At 46.0% G+C, this 13,470-nt stretch overlaps 1 protein-coding gene and 1 pseudogene across 15 annotated transcripts in view; one reads left to right on the top strand and one right to left on the bottom strand.

Annotated features, from left to right (window-relative positions):
* PATJ (PATJ crumbs cell polarity complex component) overlaps positions 1-13,470 on the bottom strand; it is a 222,761-nt gene that overhangs the window by 90,546 nt on the left and 118,745 nt on the right. For all 15 annotated transcript variants that reach the window (XR_015059284.1, XM_085885456.1, XM_085885451.1 and 12 more), the window contains 3 exons: positions 7,777-7,875; positions 7,592-7,684; positions 6,665-6,739 (listed from right to left, as the gene is read on the bottom strand). Coding sequence is in view for 14 of the 15 variants with exons in the window: in XM_085885456.1 (XP_085741582.1) it covers positions 6,665-6,739; positions 7,592-7,684; positions 7,777-7,875 (267 nt within the window). In the remaining variant the exon portion in view is untranslated. The remainder of the gene's footprint in view (positions 1-6,664; positions 6,740-7,591; positions 7,685-7,776; positions 7,876-13,470) is intronic.
* On the top strand, positions 5,315-6,186 carry LOC147024971 (uncharacterized; annotated as a pseudogene).

Genomic DNA, 13,470 nt, shown 5'->3' with positions numbered 1-13,470 from the left:
ATATATATCTCCATATCTCTCTGTCTGCATCCATTTCCATCTCCGTCGATGTGTCTGCATAAGTCTCAGTCTCCATCGATGTGTCTGCATCAGTCTCCATCTATGTGTCTGTATCAGTCTCCGTCTCCGTCTCTGTGTCTGCATCTATCTCCATCTCCGTCTATGTGTCTGCATCTATCTCCATCTCCGTCTATGTGTCTGCATCCGTCTCCATCTCCATCTATGTGTCTGCATCCGTCTCCGTCTCGTTCTATGTCTATGTGTCTGCATCCGTCTCAGTCTCCATCTGTTTTTTTTTTTTTTTTTTTTGCATACCTTGGTCGAGGCTCGTATGAGAGCTAACACACAACTCACAGCAAGGAGGCATGAGACAAGAGGGGCGGGAGTGGAAGGGACAAAACAGTGGGGAACAGACACATTAGGTGAACTGTGGAAGGGAGAGGGATGGGGATGGGACAGGGAACATGGCGAAGAGAAGATGGACATTTCAGGGACTTTCAGGAAGGAAAGCAGGAGAAATGAAGGAAGTGGGCTTGGGTGGATTATCGGGGGTAGAAAAGATCGAGGATTTGGATGGGGGAAGATAAGAGGTGGTGGTGAACAGCTGTTTTGAAAGCCTGGAGGGAAGAATGGGAAAGAATAGAGTGAGGAAGTTTATTCCAAAGGCGGGAAAAAAGAGGAATGAAAGAGTGAAGATGAGCAGTGATTCGCGATTTTGGTAGTTTTACCAGAAGGGGGTTGTTGGCGGACCTTGAGCGCCCTGTGGAAATGTGGTGGGGACAAATCGCAGAGAGAGCAGGGGGGGCAAGGCTGGTGAGGAGTCGGTAGAAGACAGAAAGACCACCGACCAACCTGCGGTGATTGAGTGAGAGGCCCAAAGACTCAGCTTCATTGCGGGAGATGCCGATGATCTTAAATGCCCTGGTTTCGACAGCGTGAAGCCGAGAAAGGTGGGAGGCAGGAGCACCAGCCCAGAGGGGAGAGCAGTACTCCATCAGGCTACGGACAAAAGCTTTGTAAGTGGTCAGGAGCTCAAGAGGGCCGAGGAAGGACAGCACGACGGAGGATTCCCAGTCGGCGACTGGCTTTTGAGGCGAGGTTGGAAATGTGACTTTCCCAGGAAAGGTCATGGCAGATAGTGAGACCTAGAAGCTTGAAAGAAAAGACTTCTTCCAGAGGATTGTTGAGAAGTGGATGGGGGGGTTTTGTAAACGGTCCTTTCGAAGAGACATAGTGAGAGTGTGAGATTTGTCTGGATTGAAAGACATGTTCCACGTGTTGGACCAGTTTGTGATTTTATCCAGATCTGCAGTGAGTGAAGAAGCTGCTGCTTGCCGGTCTGAGGGATGACAGATGGTACGACAGAGGGTGGAGTCGTCGGCAAAGAGAAATAGAGGATTTTCCAGAGAGTCCGAGAGATCATTGATGAAAACCAGAAAAAGAACAGGGCCCAGAACGCTACCTTGAGGAACTCCAGCCTGCACAGGAAGAGGGGATGAAAGAACTCCATTTAGGGCCACACGTTGCCTGCGACAGGAGAGGAAGTCTGCGAGCCATGAGTGGAGATGGCCTTGAATACCATGGGAAGAGAGTTTGGTGAGTAGGGCAGGGTGCCAGACTGTGTCAAAAGCATGTGATATGTCCAGGGATACGGCTCGGATTTCCTGTCTGGCATTGAGGACCTCCATCCATTGATGGGAGAGCAGAAGCAGCATATACAGGGTAGAGTGACCTGGTCTGAAACCAAATTGATGATTGGAAATCAAGCCATTGGAGAAGAGGAAGGATTTCATATCTGAGGCGATGATGGATTCCATCACCTTGCTGATGATTGGGAGAAGGCTGATTGGTCTGTGGTTACAGGGATCTGTTTTTGCACCTTTTTTATGCAGGGCAATGATGTTAGCAGATTTCCAAGCAGATGGCAGATGACCTTGGGCAAATGAGAGGGTGAATAGAACAGAGAGAGGGGTGAGCAAGAGCAGAAGAGCAGGCTTTGAGGACACGTGGGCTGATGCCGTCTGGACCGGTTGCAGAATCTGACTCGAGGTTTGAAAGCAAGCTCTCCACCTTGTTAGGAGAAAGGGACACAGAGTCCAGGGACAGTTGGGTGCGACTGGGTAAAGTGGGTAGAGATAGAGATGGGTTTAGGACACAAGATTTAGCTGCAAACACCGAGTTTAGACATTCAGCTTTATCACGTGTGGAATCAGCAGTGCGGCCATTTGAGGTAAGGGAGGGGATGGAGGGGGAACATACACCAGAAACAGATTTGATTAAACGCCACCAGGATTTTGAGGAGGGAGAGAGGTTTGAGAGTTCAGACTTGAGATGAGAAAGATGTTGTTTTCTGGCTCTCCTGAGGGTAGATACACACTTGTTCCGAGCTTTGTGGAAAGAACTGAGATTGCCCTCCATTGGGTTTGCTTTCCATGAGGCAAAGGCAAGTTGTTTCAGGACAACTGCCTCGCCACAAGCTTCAGTAAACCAAGGGCGGGAGGAAGGGTAAGACAACTGAACACGAGAGGGGATAAATCTGTGCATGAGGGAGAGCAAGTTTCTTTGAAAGAATTCCCAGGATGAGTTGATGTTTGAGAAAGTAGTGATAGGAGACCAGTCTGTAAGTTTGATGGCTGCTCGGAGACCCTGCCAGTCAGCTTGAGTGAAACGCCAGACTCGACGGCGGTGAGGTGGTTCTCTGATAACAGCCAGAGAGATGTCCACTTTGACAAGGACGTGGTCAGAAGAACCAATTGGAGCGAAGGAAGAGCAGCAGATATTGTCAGGGAAATTTGTCAAAATCAGATCCAGAAGAGATGGAGTACCATTGGTTGAGATCCGGGTCAGGAAGTTGACCGATTGAGTCAGTCCCAATGAGTCGCAGAAAGCTTTTGCTGAGGTGCCATGCCAGGTGAGAGAGGTACCAACACCTAGCCAACTGGCGTGATGACAATTGAAGTCACCACATAAGAGGAAGAGAGAGTTTGGATGAGAAGATAGAAGATGGTCCATGTTTTCGGATAGTGAGGTGTAGATGGAGTCATCACTGTTCGGTGGACGGTACAGTACACATATAAACATGAGGTGGGAGTGGAGGGGAAGCCGAAGCCAGAGGTATTCCTGGGGGTGTGGGGGAGTGAGAGCAGTGCATAGAGAGTGAGGAATAGAGTCTTTGATGAAGAGAGCAACACCTCCACCAGGACGAGGCTCAGGTCTGTCATACCGTAAGAGGGAGTAGCCAGGGAGAGATACTTGGGAGTCAGACACGTCTTGGGAGAGGAAAGTTTCTGTTAGGCAGATAATGTCTGGTTTGTCAGTGGCAACCTGTATGGAAAGATCTGAAAGGTTTGAGCGAAGGCCCCGGATATTTGAGGTCCACACTTTTAATGAAGAGGAAGGGGAGGAGGCTTTCGGTGCAGGAGGTGGGGGGAGAGGGGGCGGGTAGGACAGGGGCCGGGGGGCCAGGTAAGGAGGGTTGCTGAAGGAGTCTGGGCTATTCCAGAACAGCGAGGGGAGGGGGCCGAATGAGGAGGAGAAAAGGCTTTGTGGTGCTGGGGGAGAGGGGGGACAAGAGACAAGGAAGAAGGCAGTTGAGGATTTGAGGAGGTGGAGTGAAGAGATGGAGGTGAGAGGGCAGTGGAGGGAGGCAGGTTGGTGGATGAGAGGGGGGCAACTTTGAGAAGGAAGAGTGAGGGGGATGAAAGGTGGGAGAAAGGTGAGGGGGGAATTTTTGAGAGAGGTGAGAGGGAGGCTTGGAGGGAGAAGAGTGGGATGGTTGCTTTGAGAGTGAGAGTGAGGGGTGAGGGGGGTGAGTTGGCACTGAGGTTGGAAAAAAAGAATGGTTGATGGAAAGTGAGCATCCATGGCAAACTGTGGTTTTTAAAAGTTTTAGGTCAGAGATGCGATTTAACACAATTCTTGATGGATGCAATGAAGGCGAATTCAGAGCATGGAGAGAAGAAGCGCTGTAATAGTTGGATTTTTTAGGCAAGGAATGAAGGAGAGGTCGAAATGAGAGCAGTCTGTTAAAATAGCAGAAGAGTAGTGCATTGTGAAACAGTAAAGAGTACCACATGTGTGAGAGAGGAAGATGAAGCATTATAAGATCGTTTTTGTAGTTAAAAATAATTTATGAGAGAGTTCAACAGATTAGGTCATGGAAGTGTAAAAAAAAAAAAAAAAAAAAAAAAAAAAAAAAAAAAAAAATCGAGGAAGAAGACGAGGAGGAAGTTAAGAGGAAGAAGAAGAAGCAGAATCGGGAGAAGGTGAGCGTGTTGTTGTTGTTGGGTATATATATATATATTTTTTGTTGTTGTTGTTAATATAATATATGAGAGAGTTCAACAGATTAGGTCATGGAAGTGAAAAAAAAAAAAAAAAAAAAAAAAAAAAAAAAATCGAGGAAGAAGACGAGGAGGAAGTTAAGAGGAAGAAGAAGAAGCAAATTGGGAGAAGGCGAGCGTGTTGTTGTTGTTGTAGGGTTTTTCTTGTTGTTGAGATAAGAAAGAGATTAGTTGGGAGAATGGGGGATGTTTGGAAAGTGGGGAGGATCAAAATTGAAGGTAATGGGGAGGATAGAAATTGAAGGTAATGGGGAGAAAAAACAAAACAAACAAAAAAAACGATCGAACACCGAGTGGAACCGGTAGGCCTCAAGCCTAGGCCTAGGCCTCAAGCACCAGGGAAGAACGTCTACAAAAATACTCACAAAATGGCACGATTTTTGAAACAAAACCGAACTAGCAACACACAGTAACATGTAGGTGAGAAAATTAAACAGTTAAAACGGGACAAATAACAACCGGAAACTTAGCTTTGAGAACGTCAGCAGGGAGCCCAGAAGGAGACCTCTCGCTGCTCTAAAACCGGAACCGGAAGTTCGATCATCTGCATCTGCATCCATCTCCGTCTCTGTGTCTGCATCTATCTCCATCTCCATCTATGTGTCTGCATCCGTCTCAGTCTCCATCTGTGTGTCTACATCCATCTCCGTCTATATGTGTCTGCATCCGTCTCAGTCTCTGTGTCTGCATCCACATCTATCTCCGTCTATGTGTCCGCATCCGCATCCGTCTATGTGTCCGCATCCGTCCCCGTCCCAGTCTCCTTCCCCATCCCTGTCTGTGTCTGCATCCATCCCCGTCTCCTTCCCCATGTCTGTCTGTGTGTGTCTCTCTGTCTCTGTCTCTCTGTGTCTCTGTGTCTTTCTCTGTGTCTCTCTCTGTGTCTTTCTCTGTGTCTTTCTGTGTCTTTCTCTGTGTCTTTCTGTGTCTTTCTGTCTGTGTGTGTGTCTTTCTGTCTGTGTGTGTCTCTCTGTCTGTGTGTGTGTCTCTCTGTCTGTGTGTGTCTCTCTGTCTGTGTGTGTCTCTCTGTCTGTGTGTGTGTCTCTCTGTCTGTGTGTGTGTCTCTCTGTCTGTGTGTGTGTCTCTCTGTCTGTGTGTGTGTCTCTCTGTCTGTGTGTGTGTCTCTCTGTCTGTGTGTGTGTCTCTCTGTCTGTGTGTGTGTCTCTCTGTCTGTGTGTGTGTGTCTCTCTGTCTGTGTGTGTGTGTCTCTCTGTCTGTGTGTGTGTCTCTCTGTCTGTGTGTGTGTCTCTCTGTCTGTGTGTGTCTCTCTGTCTGTGTGTGTGTCTCTCTGTCTGTGTGTGTGTCTCTCTGTCTGTGTGTGTGTCTCTCTGTCTGTGTGTGTGTCTCTCTGTCTGTGTGTGTGTCTCTCTGTCTGTGTGTGTGTCTCTCTGTCTGTGTGTGTGTCTCTCTGTCTGTGTGTGTGTCTCTCTGTCTGTGTGTGTCTCTCTGTCTGTGTGTGTGTCTCTGTCTGTGTGTGTGTCTCTCTGTCTGTGTGTGTGTCTCTCTGTCTGTGTGTGTGTCTCTGTCTGTGTGTGTGTCTCTCTGTCTGTGTGTGTGTCTCTCTGTCTGTGTGTGTGTCTCTCTGTCTGTGTGTGTCTCTCTGTCTGTGTGTGTGTATCTCTGTCTGTGTGTGTGTCTCTCTGTCTGTGTGTGTCTCTCTGTCTGTGTGTGTCTCTCTGTCTGTGTGTGTCTCTCTGTCTGTGTGTGTCTCTCTGTCTGTGTGTGTCTCTCTGTCTGTGTGTGTCTCTCTGTCTGTGTGTGTCTCTCTGTCTGTGTGTGTCTCTCTGTCTGTGTGTGTCTCTCTGTCTCTCTCTGTCTGTGCCTGTGTCTCTCCATTCATTGATTTCCTTGCTTGTTGTGTCTAACTGTTGTCCCACTGTCAGTTGCTACTTTTCATTACCTCAATCTTATTGAAAAAAATATGTATATGTACATGCTCCTGCTCCTCCCCTCCCCACTCCCAACCCTAAAAAGGAACAGTGAAAACCAATATTGCTCTACTTTGCAGTTCTTCTTCTTCTTCTTCTTTCGGCTGCTCCCGTTAGGGGTCGCCACAGCGGATCATCCGTATGATCCGCATAGTGATTTGGCACATGTTTTACGCCGGATGCCCTTCCTGACGCAACCCTGGTCGCCTATTGCTCTACTTTGCAATTCTGAAGACAAAATCCGTTCATGTGGAAAATACTCAAAAATAATCTCTTGATTTATGAAAGATTCAACTGCACACATTCTCTTTGGATGTTTGACATGCAAATTGCCAACTGTCAGAAGGTTTATTTTCTCCTATTCCGCAGTGAAAGCACAAACGTATCTCTTACCCTGGACGCAGGAACACTGATGACCGTTTCATCTCCTAATGCCAAGATGCGATCACCGATCTTGATCTGACCATCCTGGCCACAAACCAAAAACATACAGCATGGAACAGATCAGTAGCAAAGTGAAAATTTCAGATGGACAAATTACGCAAAAAAATGAGCTCCAGAGTTGCCACACAGATGTTTTTATCCAGAATATTTGAAGTGAAAACCAATCATTCTCTTTATAATCTCCTCAATCTGCATCAATCATTCAACGGCTTGTGAGGCAGCCAGAAACTGAAAGCTTCTAAATCATTTTTTTGCAGCCAATAGTCCATCTTCGTCCTGGCAACCCACTCTCATGAGGAATCTCTGCCCTCTCTTCGTTCCTTATCCCCTGCCCCAGGCCACTCCCCTCTCCCTCATCATGCTATACATAGTTTTTAGCCGTCTCTACATGGTGAAGAATCATTTTCAAAAAAATTAAAATTCTCATATCTGGATTAGGATCTTCACCAAAATCGAATCAATTCGTCCTTGTCCAACACACTCTGTCCACCATGTCTCATTCAAATCCATCCATAACTTTTGGAGATATCGTGTTATATATCGTTTTTAGCCCCGTCTCTCAATGGTGAAGGATCACAAAGAATTATTGGATCCAGATCATCACCAAAATCGAATTCATTCGTCCTTGTCACACACCCAACCCGTTCACCAAATCTTGGCCAGATTTGTCTGCAACTTTTTGATATCTGCTCCAAGACAAACAGACAACCAAACAGACAGACAGACAGACAGACAGGGGTGAACACATAACCTCCGTCCACTTTCAGTGACGGAGATAATAAATTATTCCAAAAAAAACATGATGGAAAAGCAAAACGAGTTGTTTGGTGACATTTCTCTCATTAAAGTACAGCACGGCATTCCCTGAAAACTGACCCTGTCCGCTGGCCCGCCAGATGTGATGCCTTTGACAAAAACACCTTCCCTCCCACCCAGGCCCATCAAAGCCAATCCGATGCTGCCATTTTCCTACGAGAGACAGCGGAAAGCAAGCAACATTTATGTCGAGGTTCCATCCCCATTGAATAAGCAGGCAATGATGATATCCCGTGTTTCTGTACCTTCGGTAGCTCAACATTTCGAACATTCGAAACGTCTGGCATTTTGGACTCTTGCTCAAAATGTGCCATCTCTGCTGCTGGTACTGGAACATTCCGACTCTGTGCACATATATGTTACTATAAGAAAATAAAAAAGTGGCATTTGGTGGTGTTTTGTGATCAACAATTCAACGCAAACGACATCTCAACATATCGCTCATTCTTTGGCAAATGTATATTGATATTCTCTCCCTTGGAGGCATTGTCATTGGTTCCCAAACTTTTGACAAGGACATCTGTTGTGAAAGGAATAACGAGTGGAAGCAAGCTACATCGTCTGTAATGGAATTGTAAATTACCTTTGGTACCAAAGGCTGCATCAACCATGTGGCGTGCATGATCGAGTCTTTTCTTGGAATACTACAAGAGTCAAATTTGGCAACAAAAATGAAAACTGAGACAAGAATACTCATTTGTCTGCACCACCTGTCTGTACCACAGCCCATACCATAAGCCACACCCGCAATCCCAACCAATCTATGAGGCATTGCAGCACAGGTAGTTTCTCTTAAAGGCCCAGTCACACCTTGACGTTTTAGCCAGCAATAGCAACGTATTAAAATGTATGTAAAACGCTGGCTTACGTTGAACTTTTAATGTTTTTTTTTTAAGATTCGGACGTATTCATAACGACTTGGTCTTATGCATAACGTATTAGAAATGGACACAGAACGTTTCGTTGTGTTATAGATAACTTATACCAACGAATGCTGAACCTGTTGTCGGCCTTCACAACCTATGCCCAACGATAGTCTAACTTAGGCATAGCGCGTTGCATGCATCGCCGACGATGACGTGGCGTAGGTTATGGAAAGGCTGCCGCACAATGATTCAAATCATAACCGCCGCAGAAATGGAAGTGTCGACATCGCAGTCACACCTTGGCGATCTTGCCAGCGTATGCCGACCTCTGAAAAATGCGTCTAAAACGCTGGCGCACGTCGAATACGGTATGGGTAAGTTTGGTATGCGTGAATAGAATGCTAAAGTATGCTATCATACGTCGTAGTAAATGGAGTACGTCTTGTAATTTTAAACATGTTGAAAATTTTACGACGTACATGCCGTATGACACACCCTCCGCATGCGATGGGAATAAGTTGTACGCACGATATGCGATCGTTGACACACATCGACACACGTTACTTGTAAGGTACTCATAAGTCGAAACACGTCAAGGTAATGGTTAGCGTCAGTGTTCCAGACTCCCGTTTTTTTTTTTTTTCGGTATGACTGTGTTCAGTGTACAATGCGGTTATGATTTAAATCGTTGAGCGGCAGCCTATTAATTATATTATAACCGCACTAGAAATCGAAGTGTCAAAATCACCATCATGCCGAAGGAAGGAAGAAAAAAAAAATGAAAAAAAAAACCAGGGAGTCTGGAACACTGACGCCAACCATTATCTTGATGTGTTTCGACTTATGAGCACCTTACAAGTAACATGTGTCGATGTGCGTCACCGATCGCGTAACGTGAGTACAACACGTTACTCATAGGTTAGAAATAAGTTTCGGGTACGCTAAACATTACCTCGACGTGTTTCGACTTATGAGTAACTTACAAGTAACGTGTGTCGACGTGTGTCAACGATCGCGTGACGTGCCTACAACTTATGACCAGCGTTATGCGGAACGTGTGAGTCATACGCTGGCATAAGTCTTAAAATTTCAAGCATGGAAAATTTGAGGACAACCGAAAAGTACAACGTTTAAAGCCAGCGTACAACGACGTATGGCAGTGTTTTTCAGCGTGCTCTCAATGTTATCAAAACGTACCCATAACGTATTCGACGTGTACCAGCGTTTGAGAGAAATTTTCCAAAAATCGGCATAAGCTGGCTAAAACGTCAAGGTGTGACTGGGCCTTAAGCAAAGCTTGATGTAGGAGTGCACGTGTGTATACTGTATGAATCCATCCATCCATTGGGACCATACTCTGTGGAGTATTTGTGCTGCCTCAGCAGTCTCTTTGGCGAGTTGGCACAATCCTGGACGGGTCGCCACTCCGACACAGGACACAAGCAAGCTGGTACTCATTTTGCCAACCTCAGAAGGATGACAGTCTAAGTTAACCCTACCTGGTATTAATTCAACAGCCGAGTGGGATTTGAACTCAGGATCCTCAGATCCCAAGTCCACCCCCCTAACCATTAAGCCAACACCAGGCATACACTGTATGTATGTATGTATGTATGTATGTATGTATGTATGTATGTATGTATATATATATATATATATATATATATATATATATATATATATATATATATATATATATATATATATATATATATATATATATATATATATATATATATATATATATTGTTGCGGATTCGCGCCCGCCGGCGTGCGAACGGCCACGTAACTCGAATCGCGGCACGTCGCCCACCGGACGGACAATCCAGTCGTGACCCTCTCGGACTAACGCCGGGAACCAGTCACGGGTGGACCTTTTGGTCTCACCGCGATCGTGCCAATCGGCCCCCGCGTGGGATAGGGTTACTCGCCAAATTCGACCTACCTAAGTACCCACACGGAGGGTAGACCGGGCGATCGCACCTCGCCGCAGGTCGACTTCGGACACGGGCCACTTAAGCGACCCGTTCTGTACTATCGGGATAACCGAGCGGTGTTATTCGTCGACCTCGACGGTTCGATTAATTATCGGGCATCTTAACCCACGACCAACCCTTTACGTGAAGCAAGATGAGGATTCAATGAAAGAAATGACGAAGCGAAGCGGGAAAACAGTTCAACAATAAGCACATTTATTTCGCGGCACACGGGAAGCACACATATACAATTCCACCAAAAGCACATGGAAAAGAAGAAGACAAAAAGCAAATGCGACAATGCAGATCTAATACCGACTACGCGAGCACACGGCAACACTTATACAATTTTACTTCACAGATGGCGCCGACAACACACATTCCCAAAGCAAAAGAAAAGAGAACCACCCTCCAGGATGAGGGGGTAGGCGGGCCTGGGGCCGAGACCGTGTCGGGCCTACCCGTCTGATGATGAAACGCGGAGCGGCGGTGGTGCCTCAACTCCGCGGGCCTCGCGGACAGTGTCTGGTAGGGGGTGGGAAGGGGGCCCCCTTTTGTCGCACTATCTCAGCGCGGGGGGAAACAGGAGGGGGTTGCTGATGCTCGGGGAAAGGAGGATTTCACAAACTCTTGGGTCCCGCGACGAGCGTCTCCACCACGACCTCGGTCGCGCCGCCGGCCTTTCTCTCCGCAGTTCCCCGAATCCGACGCGAGCACCCCCTCGTCCGCCTTCGCCGCCGCCGCCTCTCCACAGCTCCGTCCTCTTCACTCCGACTCCGCGAACTCCCAACTGCACTGAACTCTTCCTCCGCTTCCAACTCAACTCTTCCTCCTGCGAACTGAACTGCTGACTGCGAACTCAACTCTTCTGACGAACGCAGTCGTTTTTATCAGCCCCGTGGCTTCGCTCCTTCATCTTTGACCCTCTGCCTCCGACCTTTCACCTCGCTCCCCATTGGCCCGAGGAAAAGTGGGCGTGAATGCTTTTTGATCCATGAATTTGCATATAGCGACCGCCCTCCAACGCCCTGGAGGCGGGGCCAAATCGCCCCTCGCTCACCGATTGGACGGAACAAAAGTGGGCGTGAGTCGTTTTTGATCCGTTTTTCTTCAGAAAGTCCGCGATGCTTTTGAACACGCTCCTCGGTGCGCGCTCCACACGAGTCCAGCATCGGTGCCCACGAGTGGCGCGAGATGACGGTGATGCGATGGTGGCGAGTTGTGACGGTAAAGGTCGTGGCGGTTGTGGTGAAGCGGCGTTGTGGTTGGTGGTTGTTGTTGTGATGGCTGTTGAGACGTGGTTGGTGGTGGTAATAATGGCGGTTGGTCCAAAATAAAGATAGTAAAAGAAAAACGGCTATCCTGAAGAGTCGCAACCTTCATGAATGACATTTATTCCCTCTAGACAACGGGTTTGGGCCTAACTACACATATACTTACCGAGATATCTCACCTAAGGGACCTGAATGGTGGTTTGCGATTTTGGTCAACCACAACAATATATATATATATATATATATATATATATATATATATATATATATATCCTATGATGAAAATTTTGTATCAATCCAACAAGCGATTGCAGAGAAATACCGAACTCAAGTTCTGCGTGGACTAAAACAAACAAACAAAGAAATGAAAAAAAATCACTGAGTGACAACGTGGCAAAACAGCACAAAGTAGAATGGCACTCAGTGGAGCGCATACCTCTGCCAGGTACAACAGTTCACATTTTGTATCCCACTGATGTGCTGGATCTGAACCAAAATCCAATCCACTTGTTCTTGTCACCAATTCAACTCATCCACCTTGTTTTGTCATAACTCGTCCACAACTTTTTGAGATATCGTGATATATTTAGTTTTTGGCGCTATATATCAATTTTAGAAATTAGGCCCGTGTTGACCTTTTGATCTTAAAATTAATTGGTAGTTGAATTCAGCGACCTGACATGAAAATGCTCTTCAAATTTCAAGTCAATCATGAAAATTGAGGATTTTAGAAAATTTGGCCCAAATTGCCCTTTTGGCATATTTTGACCTTTTGGCCTATGTTTAGCTCAAAATCAATAGGTGATTGAATTCAGTGACCTGATATGCAAATGCTCTTCAAATTTCATGTTTATTGGATTAAAATTGAGGATTTTAGAAATTTGGCCAATGTTGACCTTTTGGTATATGTTGACCTTTTTGCCTCTGGTGTCCACATAAATAATAAGTGGTTGAATTCAGTGGCCTGATATGTAAATCTTTTTCAAATGTCAAGTCAATCGGATGAAAATTGAGGATTTTAGAAATACGGCGTATGTTGACGTTTTGGTCAATGTTGACCACAAAATTAATAAGTGGTTGAGTTCAGCGACCCCATATGCAAATGGTCTTCAATTTTCAAGTCAATCGGATGAAAATTGACAATTTTAGAAACAATCTAAAAATTTGGGCTATTTTGGGTTGACCTTATGGCCTATGTTGACCTTTTGACCTAAGATTACCTCAAAAATAATAGGTGGTTGAATTCAATCCTGTTCAATCCTGACGTGCAAATCAATCCTGATGTGCAAATCCTGTTCAAATTTCAAATCAAACAGATGAAATTTGAGGATTTCAGAAAATTTGCCTCAAATTAGCCGAGTTGCCGATGTCGACCTTTTCGGTCAACCAAATTCTATGAAACTTCAATGTGGGACCGTCGCAGGCTGGGTGACATTAATCTCTGAAAATTTCAGAACGATCGGTTGAGAGGTTTGTGCTGGAGGCAAGCAGACAGACAAAAACACACACACACACACACACACACACACACACACACACACACACACACACACACACACACACACACACACACACACACACACACACACACACACACGATCAACATACTTGGCAAAAAAAGAAGTTTTTGACAGGTAATGAACAATCACTCGGAGCAACACTTGGCAAAACAGAACAAAACAGAATGGCACTTGGAAAAGCACATACCTCCGCCAGGCTGAACAGTTTACATTTTGTTTCCCACTGATGGGCTGGATTTGAACCAAAATTGAATGTGCTTGTTCTTGTCACAACTAGTCCAAAACTTTTTGAGATATGTTGAT

This window comes from Eptatretus burgeri, chromosome 6 (genome assembly GCF_056783735.1).
Source record: "Eptatretus burgeri isolate ZD-2024b chromosome 6, Ebu_testis_v1, whole genome shotgun sequence".
In the NCBI taxonomy this organism is placed as follows: domain Eukaryota; kingdom Metazoa; phylum Chordata; class Myxini; order Myxiniformes; family Myxinidae; genus Eptatretus; species Eptatretus burgeri.
This window is presented reverse-complemented; position numbering and strand designations above follow the sequence as displayed.